The sequence below is a fragment of the Leptosomus discolor genome, chromosome 18 (genome assembly GCF_034619465.1).
Source record: "Leptosomus discolor isolate bLepDis1 chromosome 18, bLepDis1.hap2, whole genome shotgun sequence".
Taxonomy (NCBI): Eukaryota; Metazoa; Chordata; class Aves; order Leptosomiformes; family Leptosomidae; genus Leptosomus; species Leptosomus discolor.
This window is the reverse complement of record NC_141408.1, coordinates 8,847,602-8,871,490: the sequence shown is the minus strand read 5'-3', so window position 1 is coordinate 8,871,490 and position 23,889 is coordinate 8,847,602. Positions and strand designations below refer to the sequence as shown.

General features: G+C 55.2%; 1 protein-coding gene across 2 annotated transcripts in view; it reads left to right on the top strand.

The window, feature by feature from the left end:
* The window catches only part of DOC2B (double C2 domain beta), a 33,510-nt gene extending 10,710 nt beyond the window's left edge, over positions 1-22,800 (top strand). The window contains exons 2-10 of one of the 2 annotated variants that reach the window (XM_086475194.1): positions 1,107-1,186; positions 2,713-2,736; positions 7,671-7,745; positions 10,878-10,987; positions 18,908-19,034; positions 19,240-19,397; positions 21,506-21,587; positions 21,840-21,936; positions 22,664-22,800. In XM_086475194.1, the coding sequence (XP_086331320.1) occupies positions 1,107-1,186; positions 2,713-2,736; positions 7,671-7,745; positions 10,878-10,987; positions 18,908-19,034; positions 19,240-19,397; positions 21,506-21,587; positions 21,840-21,936; positions 22,664-22,800 (890 nt within the window). The remainder of the gene's footprint in view (positions 1-1,106; positions 1,187-2,712; positions 2,737-7,670; positions 7,746-10,877; positions 10,988-18,907; positions 19,035-19,239; positions 19,398-21,505; positions 21,588-21,839; positions 21,937-22,663) is intronic. The other variant, XM_086475195.1, reaches the window with a different exon arrangement.
* Positions 22,801-23,889: the final 1,089 nt, after the last annotated feature.

The window sequence follows — 23,889 nt, the reverse complement described above, 5'->3', positions numbered from 1 at the left end:
GTTTTTATTTTGGATTTATTTTCTTTTTCCCTGCTCTGAACCTGCATGGATGGCGGGAAGGTGCAGTTACCTTGGAAACAGTGGTGGGATGCTGCGTGGCGGCAAGGCAGCTCTCGGGCAGACCCTTTTTGGGAAGGTGGGAATGGAAAAGTGTGGGTTGCTAGGTCCAGAGCCACCCTAGAAGTTCAAGGCTGGTGGCAGGCAAAGCTGTGCCGGGGAAGATGCTGCTCCCCATCCGGGCTTTGGTGTGCAAATCGGGTCTGGGAGCCTTGGAGAAGATGAAATTGTGCTTTTGGAAAGCATGTCTTTTTGAGGCTTTTCCTCTGCTTTAGATTAATGCGACTTGCTCAGATCATCGAAAAGGAAAGGGTTTCTCAAATCAAATGTACTTTTGCTGCTGAGTTTCTTCTGGTCTCCTGCCCCTTCCCTATGGTCCCATCCGGGAGCTTTCCCATTGCTGCCATTCCTAGGTTGTGGATGCCATAAGGGAACACTGCTCTGATTAAAAGCTGTTGGTGTCTTTCACTTTAACCGTAAAAGTATTTCCTTTCTCACTGGGTTTAATTTACAGTTTGCAGCCAAATTGGAGCTGGGAAGGGATCCCATTGGTGGCTCATTTGTTTGAAGGTGTCAGTATACAAATACGTGTTCTGGGAATGCCAGTGGCACTGGAGGGGGGCGATGTGCTGACAGTGGGTCTCGGCTGTGCCCCAGCCGTGCCCATATCTTGCTGGAGAAGAGCCTTCAGCTCCTGGGGGATGGGCTGATGGCTGCGGTGGGGCTGCTGATAGATGAGGTGACTCGTGTGAAAGCCCACAGCGGCAAAGCCTCTGCTCTGGCTGCAGTGCCTGGGCGAGCTGCAGCCATTCATCGCTCTCACTCCTCTCCCAGGGCTGTGCCAGCCCCACTGGCCGAACGTGGGGATGGCCACCAGCCTGACAGCGTGAAGCCATGTTTTGTAACAGGGCTCACAGGAGGATGCTTTGTGGTTTGTAATGTCTGCAGCCATTTCTCTAGCATCTTCATCCCCTCCTTTTGTGCTTGGAGGGGGAAGAGCCAGCGTTTGCTGGGCCCCGCAGGTTAATGACATCTTTTCTCCTCTGCAGCCACGCTGGGGACACTGGATTTCAGCTTGCTCTATGATCAAGAAAACAACGCTCTCCACTGCACGATCAATAAAGCCAAGGTACGTCTCAGGCCGGGCACGTGAACAGCAAGGACCAAATATGCCTGGAGCTGGCCACCTTCATCCTGGGTTACGGGGCCACCAGAACCCTGCCAAAACCATGAGGCCACCCCAGTGCAGTGGCTGTGCCAAGCAAATGCAGCAGTGAGGGCAGCGCGTGGGGACAGCCAGGTGTCCCCCCATCCCGGGGTTGTGCTGGGGGCTCTGGTGTCCCCAGGTGCAGCCATCCCTTTTCCAGCTCCACTTTTGTCCCCACAGCCAGTGCTTCTGCCCTCTCCTTCACCTCCATCCCTGCCTTTCAGGGCATTTCCAGTGGGACAGACGGCTGCTCAACCCCGTGATGAGATGGTTGCAGCTATTGATGCTTTTTAGAAAAGCACCCGACCCAATGTTGTTATTTACTTGACGCTGTGACCGGCTGTCAGTTTATAAATGGCTCTCTTAAATGCTGCTAATCATTGCTACAAAGTGCTCTGCCTCAGCGCCTTTGCCGTCTGCATGATTGAAGCAATTAGGGTTTTTTTTTGCACATTTTGGAGCAGAAACAGATAACTGAGGTCCCAGTTCTCTCTCCGGGCCCATAGAAGGTGCTTCTGGGTGCTGCTTGGTTCCTCTCAGCTTCACCCAGCACGAGGACCAGAGCAGTGAGGGCTCCAGGTCAACACGGCTGGGCCCTGACAGTGGTGGGCTGGTGGAAGAAGACCTAAGTCCCTGTAGATCTTGGGAAGGGGTGGAGAGTTTTTACAGAAGACAGGAGAAACTGAAGGAGAATGGGCTGTGAGCTGAGCCCCCGGAGGATCAGCCCACTCTGTTTGCCTTCCTAGGATGCTCCTCTCCTCTGCAGCTGCAACTGGCTTATTTGCAGCCCCCACCCCAGAGCCCACTGCGCTGGGTGCTGAGAGTTCTCCCCATCTGGAATAAGATCTCAAGCACAAAAGCTTGGCTTTGGGGATGAGCGTGGAGGCATCTGCCTCCTGGAGGTGCTCCTGGCTGGGGGGGCGAGCGCAGCACCCACAGCTCACTGGGCAGGGCTGCAGGGGCAGGGCTGAGGCAGCCGGTGGGTTTTGCTTCCCTCCCCGCCACCCCCCTGCCTGTCACCCGTGAATTTGCTGTCAGCCTCTGGGTCAGGCTTCCCTTGGTGCGCTCGGGAGCGGTGCCAAGGAGGAGATTTCTAATTGGGTTTGCAGTGGGTGGAAGAAAGGGGGGAAGGAAACCTGCAAGCAGCAAGTGATAGATCTAACAGCAGCGAGAGCAAAGGCGGGGCTGATGAAGGAGAGCCCTGGTCCCCGCCGTGCCTACCTGGCTGTGTGGGAATAGCGATTGCTGACCCCATCCCACGGGGCTGGGGGCACCACGTGGCACTGGCATCGCCCCTGCTTGTGGAGCAGGCAGACACCCCCCCCCACCGCTCTGACATTCAAGCGTTTGAGTCCTGTTCATTTCCATTCTGCTCTCATTCTCCCATTTTTCTCTTTTATTTACATTGCCATCTGCTCGCTCTCATTTCATCTCTTGCCTGGGGAAAGCTGCCAAAACTTGACTACAAAAAGGTAAGGGCCAGGACCCCGGCTGCCATCGGTGGGAGCTGGCGTTGGCTGTGTAGATGCTAGAAGTAGTGCTGTAGAGGAGGCGATGCGGTGGCTGGGGAGCACTGGGGCCACATGCACCAGCCACAGCACAGCCACAGGGCTGGGACATCTGTTGCCCTTGGACCTGGGCTGAGGTTGGACTGGCTGGTGTCTTGGGTAAAATGTCTCAGGCCCCCAAGGAAGGTGCCCTCAAGACATGTCCCAGCTCCAGCAGCTCATGGAGCCTCAGTTGCTGCCAGCAGCTGTTAAAACCTGGACTATTTCAGCCATGTGAGAATTTCTTTCTCCTTTTGGTACCCGCCCCCCCCCCCCCCCCCAGGCAATCCTCTCTTTCCCTTTAGATATTTTTGCTTCTCTCTATTTATTGTAATCTTTTATATCTGCTGATGTCCCTCCCGAGTCCCATTATCAGCTCCTGGGGAGTGGGAAGGGGGTTAGAAGGCTCTTGGAGGCACCAGCAGTGGATTAAATCCAATCCATCGTGCTCTGCCACCAATTTTCTGCTCTGCAGCCGTCAGCTGCTGTATTGTGCAGGAGGTTGGGAGAGCCCCTCCGTGTGGGGTGTTTGCCCTGGGGACAGCTGAGGTGTTTCTTGGTGTATGTTCACAGTGGGATCTGCTGGGTGTTTCCAGACCCTCAGGTCAGCCTATATCCCAAGTTTGAATGGAGCTGGAATAGGGAATGAAAGGAGCTTGCTTTATTGTGGGAAGTATGGATGTGGAAGCTGGTAGCCGTGGGGCTGTCCCCAGGCTGTGTGGTTGCACCAGGAGTGAGGCACTTGGTGCCTCAGTTTCCCTAATAGCACATAGAGGTGACCTGTCATCAGACACTTCGTGCCAACACATGAATATCTGGAAGGTGATTTTGGAAGGCAGTCAGCGCCTGGCATCTCTGCAGGCTCTAGCTGGGGAAGCGAGTGTCCCAGTTCCTCCTCGAGATGAACGGATTAAGTGCGGGGCTGCCGTTAGTCCACATCTGGATCGTGAGGCAGGTCCTGCCTCTGCAGAGTGAGGGAGGACCTTGGCACGCTCCAGGAGCATCCACCTCTGGCCTTAACCTTGTAAGACAGTCCTACGCTTCGGCGCTGCCTTCAGCCGGTGCAATCAGGGTTTGGTCTCGGCAGGTGGGGGTGCCTGTGCCGGCACCAGGTTGTCACCCCTGCCACGCTGGCGTGAGCCCCGGGCAGGTGCAGCAGCATCAGGGCTCGCTGGTGCTGCACCACAGGGCCAAAGCAGACGCTGTTCCGGAGTACCACAGTGCCGGGGAGTTAAGGACCAAGAAACCCCATCGCTCCCCGGCTGCAGCAGGGCTGCGGTGGCGTGCCTCGGTGTCCCTGCCGCCGCTCCCTGGCTGGCAGAAAGCTCAGGACCCTGCGCAGGCAGGAGCGGGCAGGCTGCCAGCGGCCGCCTCGCGCTGAAGAGCTCTGGGTGTTGGCAGCAGCCCTGCCCGTGCCCTGCCTTTCACGCTTCAGGCGCGGCTGAACTCAGGCACGTCGCGGCTCAGCTCGGATCGATGGGAGAATAAATCAAGGCGGTGTGGGAGCCCGTTTCTGGACTGCGGGAGCAGCCGCGTGGCAGGCTGGCAGGAGGGCTCTCCTCTGGCCGCCTGCTGCCGTGCGTGAGCACCGCACGCTCTCCCCAGGGTTGTGCTGGTCCGTACCATCGTGTGTGGGCAACGACTGGGCTGCGCTGGGCATCACCCCCTCACTGTGGTAGAAAATGATACGATTAACGTGCAGGCAGCCAGGGGCTGCGCCTTGGCATGCCATGCCGTGGCTTGGGTGAGGGTCTCAATTTCCTGCTCAAGCCCAAGATGCTGTATGGAGTGAATAATAATAACAACCTGCTAGAGGGGGATCTATAGGGGTGCGAGGCAGCGCAGATACTGTGAGGCTCTGCTATCCTGTAGCTCCGTTTGTCTCCTGCTTTCAGGAGGAGGGTCCCCTAGGCGAGCCTCAGGTGGCTGTGCAGGCAGCGGTGCAGGCAGCTCCCTGGCCCCAGGCAGGCCACGCAGAGCAGACGCTGCCCATCTGAGCATACCTGGGCTGCTCTCCCTGCGCTGCTGGATGCAGCTGCAGCTAGAAAACACCTGGGAGTTTCCACCCTGCCAAGCATGTGGCTGCTCCCCCGCTTCCAACCGCAGCCGAGTGCTGGAGGTCCGCACTGAGCATTACTTATGGATTTACTCATAAATATTTATCACTGCAGGGAAATTCCCGTCTCAAAGCTGTGTGTCTCCTCGGGGCTGTCAGGGTGGAAGCACAGAGTTCGCCCCATTTCAGAATGGGATGCATTGGCCTGGCAGGAGGTGTCCAGGTTGGTTTTTGGACAGCAGGGAGCCTGCTCGCTGGGCAAGCAGCTCGCTGTGGGGCGAATGATAGAACAACTCTGTCTCCTGTGATTTCTGTATGCCTCTAGTGTGGTGTTAATCGGCAGCCCGATTAGCCTGACTTGTAATTAAATCCTATTGATTAGCTAAATGTCACTGGCCTGGAGAGCAGCTGGCAGCAGCTGGGATGCAGCGGGGCTGTCGGGCCCTGTGGGATTGCAGCAGGGATGTTGGCATTGGGTGGAGGAAGAGGGAAAAGATGAAACTCGGTCTTGGCTCCATCACCCGTGCTTTGATGCAGAGCACCGTAACTTGGTTGCAGTGGGAGGACCAGTTAGAGCCAGGGCTGTGCTGGCTGAAGCCAATGGGAGACTCTGCCCCCATGTATGAGCCCCATGGTCCTTCTCTGCCTCTCAGCTCTCTCGAAGCAGCTTTAGGCTGGAGGTCCCTCCACACAGGGGAAGCAATGGTGCTGGTCGTCCTGTGGGTGCCTGGGAGGGGTGAGCACCCACGGGAGCAGCTTTGTGGGGCAGAGCCATCAGGCTGCTGTCATGTTTAATTCAGCCCTGTGCCAAATTTATATCAAGTGACATGGGAGGGAGGTAGATGTGACATTAGAAGCCATTTTCCAGGCTCCTGTCACTCCATCTTCCATAGCACATCTATTAAAAAAAAGCCTTTAATAGCCTCCTCAGAAGGTAATTTAATTGAACTGAATTGATGGGTGAATTACAGAGCTGCCTGTCTTTCTCCATCCATTTTCATGGGAATTTGCTTGCTTGCTTCTGATTTCATTTGCTGCGCAGCATCGGGCGGGTGGGGCACCTCTGCCGTGGGAGGCTGGGAGAGCCTTCGCTGTGCTCGGCTGTGGGCAGTTTGTGCTCCCGGCCGGCCCGATCCCCTCCAGAGCCTGGGGACCAGCCCAGCCCCTTGCTGCCCTGTCTGCCTGTGGAGCCACAGCCAATACCACCACCTTCCCCTTCTGCTGGGCCAGGGCCATCACCCGAGAGGCACTGCAGTTACAGCAGAGCTGTTTAGTCTCCATTCGCTGTTGATATTTTTATTCTTTTGGCTCTGCTTTAGAAGCAAAATCCTCTTTGCTGGGCACCATTTGGTCTCCCTTGCCCCGGGCCAGCGCGCTTGTCTCCAAAGCAGAGCCCTCACCAAGGTCAGGAGCAGCTTGGACCCTCGACAGAGTTGTGCAAAGCAGGGAGGGGTGGGACGGGGGCATCCGAAGGGCTGCCTTGGTGCTGTGGGTTAAGCTGAGCACGTTATTTCATACATGTAAAATATGGAATTGATTTCCCCAGCATTTCCCTCTTTGATTTGCCCAAACCCAGGCCTTGATAATTACATTTTCATTGCACGCAGCCTTTCCACCAGCAGCCCATACGAATGCTTTCCTGCCAGGTGGATCCCTGGCAGCTGCACACACTCATTACTCCCAGGCACTGAATACTCTGCTCATCACACCAAGGGTGTGAGGAGTCTTGAGCACCACCCAGCCTGGTTTCCATGCCCGGGTTGGAGCCGGGGTTGGATGGGTACCTCTACAGAAAAACCCTCCTCTGATCCAGGCAGAGGATTGCCTTCAGACAGCCTCGAAATAACTCCTGCAGACATCCCGCAGCCAGGCTGGAAGTAATCCAAGGACTTTCATGATGTAGCCTTTATCACTTCCACTTAGGACTGGTGAAAATTAAGCTCCATTTTTCATGCTCCTGTGTTTCTTCCCTACCCTGTGGAGTTTGTTTCCATGCCGTCTGTGCAGTTATGGCTTTGTGCTGGGTTTGTGCATCACCCTTGGATAATTTTCAGCCCGCTGGTTGTTTAGAAGAGGAGCAGGTTTGTCTCCGCCCTCTGCCCGAAGCAGGATCAACTCCAGAGCATCGCTATAACAAACATGATCCACGCCATCCTTGAAGAGCTGTGAGGGTCTCGTAGAAAATCCATCAGGAATGGCCGCAGAGTTTCCTTGCATTTGTGCTCCAGTAGCCCCAGATTTCCCCGCAAATGCCATGGCAGTCGGCTGGCGACAGCCTCCCACTGGCCTGAAAGCTGTTCTTCCTTCAGCTGTGCCTTAATAACGAAGAGTAGGTAGGTGCTATCACACCCTCTGGGAGCGCTTAAAAGTAACACCACAACAGCAGAGGTGGATGTTTGCTCATAAGCAATTATTAAATGACAAAACCCTGTAATTTTAAACCTTGACGATCTCTGCACTGATTTACTTAACCCCCAAATTAATTGTGATCAAGGTGTCAGAGTCAGCTGCTGGAAGAGCAGAGAGGTGCTTTGCGGCCGATGCCAAGCGCAGGTGAGAAGCCTTCCCGCAGCCCTTCCTCGGCACCGACCGCAGACGCCGTTGGAGCGCTGAGTGCGCCTGGCTTTTGCTGCGCAGCCCGGATCCTGCACCAACCCTGTTCTCCTCCATTCCCACTCCCGGGGAAACTGCAATTAGCCCATGGACCCACGACATCCTGGGGAAATGGGCTCAGTGAAGCCACCCTGCCTCCCCAGCGTCTCGCTGTTGTCCTAACTCCTACTTTTTGCTGTTTCCTCTCCAGGGTCTGAAGCCGATGGACCATAATGGTTTGGCCGATCCATACGTCAAGTTGCACTTGCTTCCCGGAGCCAGCAAGGTGAGACACCTTTTTTTGCTGCTCCTTCTCTACCTGAGGCTGAGCCTTTCCCTTTGAAATCAGAGCTGGGAGGTTCCCCAGGGAGAAGCTCCTCACCCAGGGGCTGCTGGTTGCTGCAGCCAGACCTCGAGTCTCCTGCCCGACTCTCACTCAGGTGAGCAGGAGAGAGCGGTGGCAGGAGGTAAGAACTGGGGCTAAATCCATCCTTGCAGGAGCAGCAAGTGCCTCTCCGATAAACCACTGCCTGGCAGCCAGGTGCCAGCCCTGACTCCTCACCCTTGGAAGCAGGGGGTGCGAACACTGCACTCCAGAAGCCCCTGGGAAGCACCGAGTGAAATGATCTGGAGCTATAAACACACCAGCTCCTTCCTCCCCCCCTCCCCCTTTTTCTTTTGCATTTAAAACCCCTCAGATCATAATAAAGCAGAGTATAAATTGTAAGGGAAATAATTCCATCTACTTAGGTTCAGCGCTTGCTGGAGAGAAGAGTAATTAAAGATATTGATGTGTAGTGAGAGCTTGGTGTAACTGATGGGGATGTTGAATTTAAATGCTAAATGTATGTGTTACGAATATTAATTGCACTCTTATTTTACACTAAAGGAAAGACCTTTTGGGGGGAGGTATATTTACTTGTTACGGTTCAGTTGAATTAATTCATAATGTTCAGGGCTGTAGAGGGAGTTTTTAACCACATTTCAAGTTCCGCTGGAAATAGGAGAGCCGGGAGCAGTTTCATCAGCGATATTATCTGTCATTTCCATGTTTTGCAAATGCATTGATTAGCATTTCTGCTGGAGGTGATGGAGACCAGAGAGGCGGGAGGGAAGCTCTGAGATGGGGGTAGTGCGGGAGCTGCAGACTCTACGAACCCAGAGCAGCCGCGGGAGGACCCTCTCCTTGCCCCTGCGTCCCTCTGTCTCTGTGCTTGCTCGGTCTCTCTCTGCCTTGTTTCCAAACAGCACTGCCCACATCTGCTTCGGGAGAGGTGAGCAGAGCTGAGGGGGACTGTGGATGTCTCCTGGGCTGGATGTTTCTGTACAGTCGTTCCAGCAGCAGGAGGGTCCCCAAGTCCCTCGGTCTTGGGCTTTCAGGCAGAGCCCAGGCCAGAGACATGGGAAGCAGGGTGGGATTCATTCCCCTCATGCGGAGATCTCCACGTGAGCTGGTTATTGAGTACTGAGTCATTCCAGATGGGAGAAAAAGGCTCTCCCAGAGCTCAGTTCCTCTGATTTAATCCGTGTCCCTTGCCCAGGGTAGTGTTAGCTGCTGGGTGATGCCCACCACGTTACCCCCTTGGCTAAGCCCACTTTCCTTCCTGACCCCTGGAGAGCCCCAGGATCAGGCCTCAGGCAGTGGGTGCCATCAGGTGCTTTCCCTGCTCTCCTTGTCACCCCTCAGCAGGCTTTACGCTCCCCCTCTGATACAAATCTTACTGCTCGGGCTGGAGCCTGGCATGGTGGCCACGATATCACCGAGAAAGGAGATAAAATAGGCATGGGATGAAACCTGGTATGACAAAGTGTCTTGTCTGAAGCAACTTTACAAAGTTGGGAAAGATTTAAGGCAAATGAGGTATTAAATCATAAATGAGAGCACCTGTCTGCAGCCTCCTCTGGGTTGTATCGCTCTGCTGTCGCCCCTGGACATGCCTTCGGGTGCGCAGGGATCGGCTCAGCGAGGCTGGTGCCCGGGAGTAGCAGTGCTGGCTGCCCCTGCGCTGCGAACGAGCTCTTGCCCGAGAGATGTGAAAAGCAGTCGGTGTTGCAGGGCTTTAGATGCTGCTGCTAATTGAGTCCCTGCCCCTGCATCCCGGTCAGCTCCTGGAGCATCGCACCTTCCTCCGGGGGTAACCTCCTCCAAACCTGGTGCTCAGCGTTTCACAGCTCCTCACCCAGCCTCCACAGCGCTGCACGGGGCCCGGGTTTCTTTCAGAGGCAGAAGTGGTTTTGGAAACCTAAATGAAAACACAACACAAAATACAGAGGCTTTCTCTGTCTCTGAGAGATCAAACCCAGAGCAAGCAGCTGCTTTGTGCAAAGCATTTGGGAGCGAGACGCTGTGCTGTGGCCCCTCACTGCCTGCTGGCCATGTCTAGTGGTGGTGAAAGAGGTGGTGTGTTTGGGGTGCTTGTGGTGGGGAAAGGACATGCCAACAAGGGGATCCCCCCTCTTTGCTGTGAGCACAAGCTCTTTTGTTCATCCCATGCTTCACATCCTACACGCACTTAGCTCGGGGCTGGTGAACCAAAGGTGGGGAATGCAGCAGCTTCCCGTAAAGATGGACGAGACAACTCTGAAGTATTGATTTCCTGAGAGTTCCTTATGCCCAGCAGTGGCTGAGGTGGGGATTGAACTTTCTGACTTTGCAGGAAAATTGCTGCTCTGTCAGGCTGTCCCCGGCTGGGGGCGGGGGCTGATGGAGAAGCCCTGTCTGAAGCCTGCAGCCCTTTGCTTCTGCTCTCCCTCTGTCCCCAACAGAAGTGGGTGGCTCAGGCAGTAAGATGAATAATGTCCCCTAGCCTGGACGGGTGGGTGTGTGCCAGGATGCCCCAACCGTGCTGGGGCCAGAAGCAGCTACGACAGCCCCGCTGTCCCCAGCCTCCCACTCTGCAGAGCTGCAGTGCTGGAAAGAGTTGCCAGGGCTAACAAAATGCTTATGGAGGAAGTTATTTTGAGTCAGGCAGGAACGGGAGCTGAGCTGGGAGCAGGAATGCAAATAAACAGCGAGAACAGCAAATTGGTATTTTTTAATGAACCTGAAAAGATGTTTTTTTCCCCTCCTCTCTCGCTCCTGCTGCAGAAATGAAGTCCCTGTCCTCTCGCTGTGCTCTGCCAAGGTTCCCACTTTGCTGGCTGTTTCCAGCATGCGGGATGCGGGGTTGGATGCTTTGCAAATGAGCCAGTGAGTCGCCGTGTCTCTGCCCCTCTGCTTATCACTGCAGTTGGGGTGGATTTGGCCCACCCTGTCGAGGACCAGCTGGGTTATGGCGCTGGGGCAGAAGGGCCAGAGCACCCATTGCCCCTTCATCTCCAAACTGTGCTTCCTCTTCTCCCCCCTCCCCACCCACGGGTGCACAGACGATCTCCTGAGGCCGGGTCCTGCTGACCGCCATCTCCTTTGCTTTTCCAGGCGAATAAGCTGAGAACCAAAACGCTGCGCAACACGCTGAACCCCACCTGGAACGAGACGCTCACCTACTACGGCATCACCGATGAGGACATGATCCGCAAGACCCTGCGGTAGGGCCCCGGGGGGGGTGAGCAAGGTGTTGAGCCCGGCACCCGGGGGGGGGATGCATGTCCCTTCCCCTCCCCTCGGGGCCACCCCAGGCATCCCTCCCCACCCCGGTGACAACTTCCCAGGGGACCCCCGTGCCCCAGCCCTGCAGGACAGTGCTGGCGGCTGCTCTCGGCAGAGCAGGCAGAGTTATTACCCACCAAACCCTGGAGCTTGCACACGTGCCCTGCACACACCCATCAACCCTACGTGATTTACAGGGAGTCTGGGCTAGAATAGCTGGTGAGGAGCATGGTCCTGCTTGGTCATTAACTTCATAACTCACTCGCTGGGCTCCTGCCTGCAGAGGTGGTGTTATTAACCTCTTCTTGCCCAGCTCTCATGGGCACATGTTAAGGCTTTGCAGTCACATCTTGCTGTGAAAAATCTTCCTGGGAAAGCTCTAGGCCCCTTTCAAGGCTGATTTTTTTTTTTTTTTGAAAGAAAGCTGGAGGCATCTGTGAATTATTGTCAAACCTAATGAAAAGTGTTCATGTGTATTTATTCTGTTCTCTTGGTTTGGTTCAGTCTCTGTGCATTCAGCATCTCCCAGGGACTGGGAGACGTTTTGTGTGGGGCTGGAGGTGGACAGGAGCAGCGTGGTGGGGCCGTATGAGCTTGGAAGTGCTGCTTTGCAGGAGGCAGACCCCTGTGAATTCACAGGTTTTTGGTTTTTGGCCACCATCCCACCTGGGTGAGGGCAGGGAGTGACCCAGAGCCTGTGGACGGATCCTGCCCGGGGAGGGTACTGGCACAACCTCGGCCACTCCGTCACTGCTCTGATCTGGGACTGCTATGCAGGAGGATTTGCTCTAAGATCTGTCAAAGGTGGATTTTGCATCCTGCTCCCAGGACCTGGGGCTTTGTCAGCTCTGTGGCTGGAATCTGACCCTCTTTGTTTGCAGGTACCCTGGGAGTTTATTATTTTCCCCACGATGAGAGCACCCAGCTCCCTTATAAAAGGTCTTGCTCAGAGGTGAATTTGGGCAGAGCCTACCTGTTGTCTGCAATGTGCATAGAGATGAGAAATTTAGCGACAACGGATTATCATTTCACATGGAAAATATTAGTCATGCTGAAAGTGCTGCAGGCTGGTTGGGCTGGAAAGCCTCTAGTTTATTATTATTATTATTATTGGTGGGGTTTTTTTTTTATTTTTTTACTCCAGGCTTTGAAGTTTTCAGCCTCTTCAAGCGTAGAAATCAGTTTGTAGAGAGACGTTCAGCTGAGTTGTTTGCTGGAAGGCACCAGGGAGTAGGAGGGCTTGACCCCCACCTTTTCAGGGCCCTGGTAGCTGCTTCTCCCTGGGGAAGAGCTGCGCCCACCCGCTCCTGGGAGGCAGTGGGGACATGCAGGATGCTCAAGGACAGGGAGGACACACAGAAACGCGTGCATGGGCCAGGTGGATTTGCCCTTCTCCCCTCAGAAATCTCTCGTTAGCACGTTCCCCGCTCCCGCCTGCCAGCCTGGGTGCTGCAGGCGCTTCTCAGGGAGCCAAGCATGGCCACGGGCTCCCACAGGGCTCAGCACCCGGGGCTCCTTGTGCCCCCTCCAAAGCTAAACCCCATGCACAGACCCCTGTACCCTGCTTACAGGACCCCGGGGTGATGCACAGGGACCTGTCACTCCGCGGGGGGCCATGGCTGGATGGAGACAACATTTCTTTCTTGGGAACTCCACAGGGAGCTCAGGAGATTGTTGGCCAGGTCGGTTAATGGCCAATTACCCAAAGTAGCTTCAAAGGGCACCTTTCCAGGGAGGTGAGGGAAGCCTCGGGCTCGCCCGCGGTGCAGTTGTCCTGTGCGAGTTCCCAGCCGGGTGCTCTGCGGGGAGCAAACCTCCCTGTGATGCCTCATCTGCTCATGCAGGGGCAGCATCCCCGGGGTTTGGCGTCTCCTTGTGCCATCAGAGCTATCCATCTTGTGCCTTCGTGCCCATCAGAGCCAGAACCTAAAATTCAAGTGCTCTTCATTTTCCTTAAGAGCAATTCCCCAGCCTCCTTTTTTCTTTTCTCTATCTTCGCAGCCAAAGATATTGGCAAAGGAGATTTCATTCATCCTGAGGCAGGTTTAGATAAGACTTCTTGCAAACCAGCCACAAGGTAGAAAAATCCATCTTTTATTTGAATTCCTTGCTTGGATTTTCTTCTTTTCAAACACTGGATATCGAGTAGAGGGATGCAAGACTGGGAAATGTTGCACCTCCTCATTTAGATACCTGCTGAATTGTGTCCTCGCTGCCTGGCTGGGAAGGGGTCTTTGGTCTATATGAGGAGGAATGAGTCGGATGGGGTCCCTCGTGACTGGGGCTCACAGAGGATTTTTTTTATTTTGCTGTGGTTTGAACTGTTTCTCCTCTATGAGCCTCTCCATAACGCCAGCAGCAATGGCCCTTCACCCTCCCGTGCTGTGTCTTGTCCTGCCTTCGGTGCTTCACTTTGCCCACCCATCATCTCAGCAAAATATCTCCTCCACCACCAGGAAAAGCTGATTTCAAAGCTGCGGGGACGCTGGCTCTCCTTGCACTAATCAGGCGAGGCTCCTGCAAGGCAGCTGTTGGTAGTTGAAAGAGCATGAGTGATGCTCCCCTTGGCCTGGGAGGTGATTGTTCCCCAGGTGCCTCCTTGGTGCTGAGATTCAGAAAGGGGCAGGGAACGTGATTGCCAAGTCTCTTTAATGTGAAAATAACAGCGGAGATCAAAGCTGCCGCCAGCCTTCGCCTCCCTGCTGCCTGGAGGGCGTGTGAGGCAGTGGAAAAGCTGGAAAAGCACCCAAAAATCTTCCCAGCCCACCTGGGCTCTTGGAAGGACATGTCCAGCATGTGTTGGTGGGTTAGTGTTGGCATGGGGCACTCTGCCAGTGCCCTCCTGTGGCATTTGCCTAGTTGCAGGCACCGGAGTACGGGCATCCTCTGCCTCCTGGTGAGCGGAGTAATGGATCCCCTCTTGCCCGAGACCCCAGCCCCACGCCGTGCCCCGGCAGGCTGGCCCTCATCCCCGTGCAGCCTCGTCTGAGCTGAACGAGTGACTTTGCTGTGACGGACCCAAGCCCCGGGAGCCATATGGGCTCACCACCCCAAGCAGGGACACCCCCAAGGGAGACGGAGAGGTGAAGGCAACCCAGCTAATTGCGCTGGCAAGCAGGTTTTTGTTAATGAATCAGCCCCCTCAAAAAACACCAGATACTTCAGACTGCATGAAACGCAGCAGGTGGGAGGATCTTGAAAGGTCTTATCCATTCATTGAGTTAAATATCCTTCAGTCTAGCCCAAGGCTTAATAGCAATGAACGAACCACCATTCTGAGAGAGGGCAAATTCAGAGCTGCTTAAAAGACGCTGGACCCGGAGAGCCAGGACGGCTGGGCTTGGGGGTAGGTTCCCTGCCAGCACCGGGGGTGAATCCCACTCTGCAGTCCCCGCTCCCTGTCCCCGTCTGCTGGCACCGGTGCTCCCCGCCTGTGGTCTGAGCACGGCCATGCCACAGCAGCTCGACCGCGGTCTCCCGTGGTGGGAAGCCAGGGTGCATAACAGGGGGAGGCAGAGCAGTGCTGCAGGGGAAATTGGAGAAGGCAGAATACAGTCACCTACATTTAAATAATACGTGTAATACGCAATAAATAGATTGTATTCATAATAAATATCAGAGCTGGCCAGATATTGGATACAATTTTTCATATCCAGATATACTGGCGAAGTGATGCATTATTCATATGATACTCAGCTAGCCCACGAATGCCAGGAATTCTTTGTTTAATCATGTGTTTGACAAACATTATGACTCATTAAATATATTATTCAGAAAATAGTATTTGATCAGGGCTAACAGGCATAGCGCAGACACTTAGAGATTCAGGGTCCTGAATTGCTTTACTCCAGAAGCGCTGAACAAGGTTTGCTCCAGCACTGCAGTCACACTCATAATTTCATCAGACTTTTACTGTGGTTTCTGTGCTCAGACCTTGAGGCATTTTGTGATGGAGCCCAACCATGAATCCTCCTTTTGGTTTTAGGAGAGCTGGACAGTCCCAGGACTCTGCCTTTCTCTATTTTCTTTCCTTAAGCGAAGCAGGCATCACCTGCGCATCTGATCCTCCATCAAGAGCCTCCCAAGTTGCTATAGGGACCATAAGGGATCTCAGATACAGGAGATGTGTCTTCAGGCTCCACTGCCTATTACGTGCATGTGTGGAAAGGGGTCCTCAGTGACCCCCCGTTCCCCCTTTTCCACGTCGGGAAAGGGGCCGGAGGAACATATATGCCAGCAGAAGTCGTGAGTCAGCTTGAGCTGCACAGTGAGTCAGGGCTGTAACCCAGAAGCCCGGGCTGAGTAGGAGGGAGAATAAGTTTAATGAGCAGCGATTGTTCACTTGCTGCTTAGTTTTCTTTCAAGGTGGTTTTCAGAGCCCTTAATTTAACGATCAGGACCCCTCAGTGGAAGTTGTCAAATCAAAAGCTGAGATCGAAGGGTTTGGTTTAATAAAGAGAGACGAGGGAGGAGTGATGTTCGAGTTAAAGGGCTCAGGCTGGCAGGTGAGCCTGACTGCCCGAGGCATCTCTTGCTGTTTGACATGGAGCTGATTTTTCTAACCCAAGGCATAAAAATTCCATCACATCGATTTCTCATAATAAAATTCAAGCCAGCGTAATTGCATTATGCCTGTTTCCAAAGGAAGGGCTGGGGCCAGAGCTGCCTGCTCATCTGACTCACGCTTGCTGCCGTCGCTTATGGGGCCGGTGCACTGCCAGCCTGCCCCAGTTAGAAATACCGTCCCAGTGAAGATGAACCACAGCCAGCCAGAGGGACTGGCGTTCGGGGGCTGCATCTGAGGGACTGGAAGGGCTGACACAAAACTCTGCGTCAAAAGCACCATTGGTCATCACCCACAGATGAGCACAAAATGTGGGGACCCACCTGAGAGGTGGCCAGAGGTCCCAGAGGGAAAATAGGGCTAGGAAAGACCTGGCAGTGTCTCCAGCTCCATCGTGCTGCTCAGAGACGGCGGCGGTTCCCGCGTCTTGCAGATGTGCCAAAAACCGCTTCCCGAGGGACCCAGTTCTGCACGAACACCTTAACTAGCCTGGGACGTCAGCAGGGACAAGGGAGGATGGCCATCGCCCCGGCGCTGCGCCAGGCTGGGCTGCCTCCGTCACGCAGCACCGACGGGTCTGCCCGGGGCACTGCTGCTCCCGTGGGACAAGGGGGGACGGGCATCCTGCAGCGCGGCGGCGGGCTGGGGCTTGTGGACCCTGACGCTACCCCGACTTGTCACCTTTGTCCCTAGGGGAAGGGTTTGCCCTTTGGTGGGCTGCAGCTGCGGTGGTTTGGCTGCTGCAGGGTGTTCCTGTGCCCTGGCTGCTGCTGAAGCGGGGCTGTGCAGGGCAGGGGGGCAGGAGATGTGGGGCGGGGGGGCAGGAGCCATCCCTGGGGAGGGCACGCAGGGGTTTGCAGCTGCCTGGGGCTGAGCTGAAGGTCTCTGAGCTGCACCGAGCTGCACAGAGGCTGGTGTTCTCAGAGCCACTTGCTAAGGTGGGAGCAAGGGGCTTCCAGCATCCCCACGGGCAGTGAAACAGGGCTTGGTGGGGCTCTCCAGCCTCTCCCTGTGCGACATCGGTGATGCTGTCCCTGCCACCACCACTGAAGTTTTCCAGCCATTTTCTTCCTGGGCTTCTGCCCATCCTGGGTGGTTCTAGGGCTTCACAGCAAGTAGGACATTGCATCTGGTATCTTGTGCTTCTGGGGCGTATCAAGACATTGTTGGGGGAAGATCTTGTTACTCCTGTTCTTAAGAGGTAAAACTGACACCAAACCCTGCCTCCCCCGAGAATGCAGGAGACAGCACCGCTCTGCGATTGCCGGGTGTAAAAATAGACCCCTGGCTGTCAGCTCCTTGTGAGGGCCACACTCCTCTCCTCTTCAGCCCAGCTTTCAGAAATGTGTGCTTGCTTTCCCTCCCCAGAGCTTTACCCAGATGGGTGTGGGGTTGTGCACGCCTGGCAAGTGCCGCTACTTGTCTGGAGCTGCTGCTGCTCCTTTTTTCGGTTTTGTGCTTTAAAAGAGAGGCGAGAGGAGGAAGGGAAATAGGAAATACTGTGCCTGCGTTTGAGATTCTCTTTGAGGATTTTACTGTTGTGGTGGGGTGGGTTTTTTCGCGGGTATCTATAGTAACGCTGCATCCAGCTATGGTTTTCTGGAGAGCAGCATTCCCTGTCCTCCCGCTTGTGTTATTTTTTTCCAAACCCCCTTCCTGTGCCGCGCCCCGGCCCTGGCGGTCCTTGTGCCGTGTGACTGAGCCGTCCCCACGGCTTCCTCACCACCTTGTTACTCACTTGTGAGCATGAGGGTGGTCAAACCATCCATGGACAAACCATCCACGAATAAACCATCCACAGATAAATCATCCAGGCACTACACCAGCCAGAGGCATGGTGTGCAGTTAGTTACGCTGTGGCGGGATCGCAGGGCACTGTTGATCTTTAGTTACTTTTACCCCTTCCTGAATAGGTCTTGTTTGTCAAAACCTGGCAAGGTCGCGCGTGGTCCCTGGAGGAGCCAGTCCCTACATGGCTGTGGTGGGGGTGCAGGGTGCAGGGTGCTCCCTTTGGAGGGGAACAGGATGGCTTTCCCTGTCCCCCCAGCTCCAGGCAGCGCTGGTCCCTTGTAAGGTATCCACCACCCTCCTGGTCCCCTCTCTGGGATTTCAGGAGCTGTGAGCAGAGGCTGCCTGCAAGCACTAACTTTGCTCTTCTATAGTCTCTCCTGACGCCCAGAGAGGGCTGGGAAGCAGCAGAGAAATGACTCATTAACTGCCAGCTCAGGGAAAGGCATTTATAGCTTTTGCATGGAAAACAGCCTTCGCTCAGCGTTGCCGTCACTGCCCTTGGACGCAGGCTGCCATTGTGGGGTGCATCCCAGGTCCCTGCGCAGGACCCTGACAGGGCTGAGAGAGCTTCCCTTGGCCAAGGTGTGATGCCTTTCGCAGGCTGGGTCTGCAAATCCCTCCCAGTCTTGTCTACATGGTAGGAGAGGAGCTGGAGGACCCCGTCCGTGTCCCAGACCAGGCAGCCGCATCCCCAGCACCAGGGGACACACTCAGAAAAGTGCTGGAGCTCCTTGGGTGGGGAGGGAGGGAGGGAGCCCTGCAGGGAGGCATGCTTCTCCCAGCCACGCAGTCTGAGAGTGGGTTTAGGAAGAGCCTCCGTGGCTGGACAGGCTGCAGCTGGGCTGGCAGCAGCTCAGAATAGTTTTGCTTTAGTCACCGATGACTTTGATGTTTTAATGGCAAAGCCATTAGGATGCTTGAGGCCCCGGGTTGCTTTTCTGATGGCACCTGGGCTGGGGCATGTGTTAGACACAGCGGCTGCGGCATCGCAGGGTTGTGATGTTCAGGGTTCGTGAGCATCTCCCTGGAGGGAGCCCAAGCCTCAGCAGGGTGACAGCCATCCCAAGGAGGGGGCTGAGCAGGAGAGATGGCCGTGGTGGCTGTGGGGCCCAGCCAGGTAGCTCCACACAGGCAGCTGTGTGATGGAGCTGGGAGACATGGTGTAGCACACCCTCCGCCTCCCACATCCCTCTGCTCCCCCAGACCTGGCTCATCCTCCATCCCGGCAGCCTCGGGTCTCGGCTGCGGCGGCTGCGGAGGTGAAGCAGACCAAGATATTGAGTGTCACATTTAAACATCACGAGCTGCCCTGGGAGGGCTGTAGCAGAGGATTGATGCCCTCCAGCTGCCTGCAAAGGAGGTGCCCGGTCGCTGGTGTGGGGAACAGCGGCCTTGAAGTCGTTTCCTCGCTGGAAGGACCTGCAAGTGCGACAGGGCAGCCCCTTCCCCCATGCCGTCACCTCCCCTCTCCCCGGCGTCCCCACTCACCCCGTGCTTGTTGCAGGATCTCGGTCTGCGATGAGGACAAGTTCCGCCACAACGAGTTCATTGGGGAGACGCGGATCCCGCTGAAGAAACTGAAGCCCAACCAGACCAAAAACTTCAACATCTGCCTGGAGAAGCAGCTGCCGGTGAGTGGGCGGTTCAGAGCAGCGTCCCCCACGGGGGGCCCGCAGATACAGCAGCTTCTCCCTGCGGCACATGGGAGCGTGGGGTAGTTTGACCCCTCAAACATGACCAGGGGTGGGGAGAGCATCCCTCGAGCTGGGGAGGTGGGTGTCCGGCTGCGGCCGTGTCCCAGCGCAGCCCTCAGACTGGGTGCCTTCCTTCCCCCAGATAGATAAAACAGAGGACAAATCACTGGAGGAACGTGGCCGGATCCTCATCTCCCTCAAGTACAGCTCGCAGAAGCAGGGGCTGCTGGTGGGCATCATCCGCTGCGCCCACCTGGCCGCCATGGACGCCAATGGCTACTCCGACCCCTACGTCAAAACGTGAGTGCTGCTCCACAGCCGGGCGAGATGCTGCCGCTGCTGGCCCTTGGTGAAGCCGTGCTGTCCCCTCTTGCCTCTCCCTGCAGTGGAAATTAATTGATCTCATTAGGAGATGCAAATGAGGGCGTCACGGCAGCAGCTTGCAGTAGCCTGGCGCGTGTTATTCCCCGGCAATTATTTTACAGTGCTTCAAAGTGACGTGGGTGCAGGATCTGCCCGGTGGTGTGTGGCCGTGCCCGCCCTGTGCCAGGACAGTCTGTCAGCCCCGCTGGTTCAGCAGCGGGTGGGTGGCTGTGGTGACCCACTGCCAGGCCTCATGCTGCCCGTTGGCACTGCCCTTGCCTGGGAGAGGGTCTGCAGCAGGGACACAGCCCTGGGGGCAGAATTGGTGGCCCAAAGCAGACAGGTACGGTCAAGTTTCGCTGATGGCATGGCCCCAGCCTGGTGGGTGGTGGGTCTCATCTGGTGGCACAGCCATGGGTATTGCCCGAGCAGGATGATGCCTGTGCCCGATGGTCCTGGACCTCGCTCAGCACCTGCGGGCGCCTTTGCTTTCCTTCGTACCCCCAGCCTTTTCGCTCTTCAGCCAGCCCTGCTGGGATGGGGATGGCTGCTAGATCAGGTCTGGCCCTCCTGGGGCACAGGCATCCCCCCTCTCAGCCCTCTTCGCTGGATCCCAAGGGAGAGGAGGCTCTGAGCCCAGCTCCCAGCCCGGCAGCGGGGCCATCACCTTTGGAAAGGCTCTAATTACAACATGCAGGTAATTAGGTCAGACAGCACTTTAGTGGCAACCCGTGGCTCCGGTGGCTCCAGGGCCTGATTAACAGAGCTGAGGGCACATTTACAGGTCCCGCTGATTCTTTCCAATGTAAATGACTGGGAGTGCCTTCCTTTTGAAAAATACCAGCAATATTAAAATTTTTAAAAAGAGCCATTAAAATGACTGTAAGGGGCTGCTGCGACTCACCCAAGTGATTCAGGGAAGTCGGTGTCATCCAGGGTCTGTTAGGGGATGCTGAGGAATGTGATGGTTTGGTGACACAGAGCCCTGCATCACCGCAGCTCCTCGTTCTCAGGTGGATGATGTTTTGCAAACTCACTCTCTGCAAAGCAGGGGGGACCGTGGCGAAGAAGGGCTGGCAGCCCCCCCTCCCCATGCCCATCCCACATCCCTTTCCCCAGTGTGCTGACCCAAACTTTGGCGCTTTCAGGGATGGTATTTGTTAAGGCAGAGCTATTGGGATGAAGCACGCCTGGTGCCCAGGAGGCTGCTAACGGGCAGCACGCTTTCACCTTCCTGTGTGATTGTTCTGTAGGAGTGGAGGTGTTTGCGTAAAAATCCACTCGTGCTTTTTTAAACGCTCAGTCCCTGAAGTGACATAATTCCCATTGTTGTACAGTCATTTTGTAGGTGCCCCTCACGCTATCTGGAGTAGATTGTATCTGCAGGGCTTGAGTCAGAGCAGATAGGCAAGTGATGCTTCTTGGTACAAGCCCTAATTTTTTAATTATGAGCAAGATCTGGAAAGTGTAACGAGGAAGCAGAACTGTTTAAAGGAGCAGCACCAACACAAAATGATGATGGACTGACTTTAGCCTGGCCCAGATTTCAGGTGCCCTCTCTGCTTGGTAACACTTTAATCTCATTTGCTTTCCGGCCCTGCTGCTGCGCTGCAAAATATCTGCGGGAAACAGCGTGCACAGAGCTGCAGCCGCTGCGCTTGCTCCTGCTCCCCCCTTACACACCTGAGTGTGGTTTCTGTCTCCTGGCAAGGCTTTGGGTGAGCAGGTCCCAAGCCTGGACTGGTTCTGGGCTGGGAGCGTTTAATATTGGGAGCTGGGAGCATGTGTGCGGTGCCAGTGTCCCCTAGGGACTGGAGATGGGATAATCGGTGCTCTCTGATGGCAGCCAGCGACTCGTCTTGTGTTAACGTGGGGAAATGCTGCTTCCTTCCAGCCATCGCCAGCATCTCCAGGTTCAGGGGGCTCAGCTGCCCGTCTCACCCTGCCTCCATCCGGAGCTGGTCCTGGGCAGCCCTACCTGCCTTCCTCACTGGGAGGGGGGTACAGGACCTGTGTGTGACCGTGCTGCACTGGTTTCTTTGCAGTTACTTGAAACCAGATGAGGACAAGAAATCAAAGCATAAGACGGCGGTGAAGAAGAAGACACTGAACCCCGAGTTCAATGAGGTGCGTTTCCACCCATTGTGGTTCTTGCCTAGGGGCCTTTCTCAGTCTTCGGACTTAAAAGGAAAAAAAGGAAAAAAAAACCCAACCTGACCTTAGTCACTGGGAGAGGGATCGAGGTTGAGTTCCCTGTGGGCAGCAAAGGGCAACAGCTGGAGGAGGAGGAGGATGGACAGCCCCAGCCCCCTCCTGGGTGTCCCAGCCCCCAGGAACCCAGCATGGGTTTGTCCTGACTCTGTCTCTGCTCCCCAACAGGAGTTTTGCTATGAGATAAAGCATGGCGACCTGGCGAAAAAGACCTTGGAAGTCACAGTGTGGGACTATGATATCGGGAAATCAAACGATTTCATAGGTGAGTGGGGCACTCCAGAAGGTCTCCTCGGCCCTTTTCTTTTTTTTTCTTTTTTTTTTTTTTTTTTGTGTCTTCACCTTGTGTACCTCTTCTTTTTTCATCTGCTGCTTTTCTGCACTTCTCCAGCCTCTTGGTTTGTTCTCTGTCCCCACATTCATTCTTGCTGGGTTTCTGTTCTGCTTTTATCTCTCTCCTGCACCTGAGCCTCCTCTCCCGCAGTCGACCCCTCTGCTCGTTGCTTCAGACATCCCCTGCGCGAGGAGCACCCAAGCAGGGAGAAGATTCATCTCCCTCTCCTCTTCTGTTTTCAGATTTTTTCTTCTGAATAAAAACCAGGTTTAACTGGGAGGTTTTGTTTATCTCCATCATATATCTAGGCTTGTTGTGATTTTGTTACTGGTCACTGCGATTTTGTTGCTAACAAGTGCCCAGTATCTCTGACAGCCGCTGCAACTGCAATGAGCATATGGCCCTTGGCACAAGAACAAACTGCCCCGGGGCAGGTCCCAGACCGCAGCCACAGGGAAGTCGGGCAGTGACTGCCCGTGAGTCACATCAAGTTATGGTATCAGATCCCATGGGAGTGGCTGCATGACCTGGCTCCAATCAGCATCTCCCAGCCTCCCTCAGTGTCTCCCAGCATCCTTCAATGTCCCCCAGCATCCCTCGGCGTCCCTCGCGGGGCTGATGCTCACCCCCACCTCTCCCTCTCTCTGTCTCTTTCAAGGTGGAGTCGTGTTAGGAATTAATGCCAAAGGCGAGCGGCTGAAGCACTGGTTCGACTGCCTGAAAAACAAGGACAAGAAAATCGAGCGCTGGCACACGCTAACGAACGAGCTGCCGGGGGCTGTGCTCAGCGACTGAGTGCCACGGGGATGCTCCCCAGATGGTCACAGCTCTGTCGGCCACAGCCTTTGGACTTCTCTCGTTTACGGCTTTGGATATGGGGGATCGTGGTACCGGGGCAGCCGGGAGAGCAGGACACCCCACGCCATGGCCTGGCTGCAGGGAAACCCTTCCCAGGGAACAAGGCAGCGGCGGTTTGCTCTGCTCAGCAGGTCCCGTCCCCTAAGGCTTTTCCAAAATGCCTCTTTGCACCCTGACACACTCACACACACACTCACGAGCACGCATATGCATGCACACACACACACGGACACACACACGTGTGCACACACACACACGGACACCACACGCCTGCATGCACTGCAGTTCTGACTCCTCTCCTAACTCTTTGCTATACTGAATTACCGTCTCGCTGCCTTGCAATTCAGTGGCAAAAATGAATGCATCAGTCTCCGTTCGTGTATCTAATATGAGCAAAAGGAGTCACTAAAACCCGGAACTATTTTCTCAAGGCAATTGTGCCATATTTCTGGTGGTTTGTCAGTCTCTGTGGTTTGGGCCTAAACAGTCTTTTATGCATTTAATGCTCCTCCGTTGGAATGAATGTGTCCTCTGGTAACCTAGGAAGACTGTTTGCTTTTCTTCCAGAAGTGTTGTGCTCGTCCTCTCCAATAACCCACCTGAAGTTCGCCAGCAAGCTGAAAGCGCTGCGCAGACCATGGCTTCCCTCGTTCAGTCCCCGGGATTGGGCGGCTTCACATTTGCAGAAGTCTGGGGCAAAATAAAAAGCTCAGCGAAGCCACCAGCCGTTCCTGCTTCCCGGGACCAGCAGCAAAGTCTCATGCTGCCCTCGCAGCAGCTGCTCTCCTAACGAAACCATGCCTTCCTGCCCAGAGCCACGCAGCCAGGCTGTTTTTCCAGCAAAGCCAGCTTTCAGGCTGAATTTTTCTATCACTTTTCCCATATTTATCCTTTTCCAATCCATGCCATTACCCAAAACCCAACCAAGCTGCGAGCTGGTGGCATGCGGTGAGCTGAGCTGTGGGGCCAAGCTGGTGTTGTGTTTGCAGAGATGCTCAGCTCCAGCACGGCCATCAGGTTGGTCCA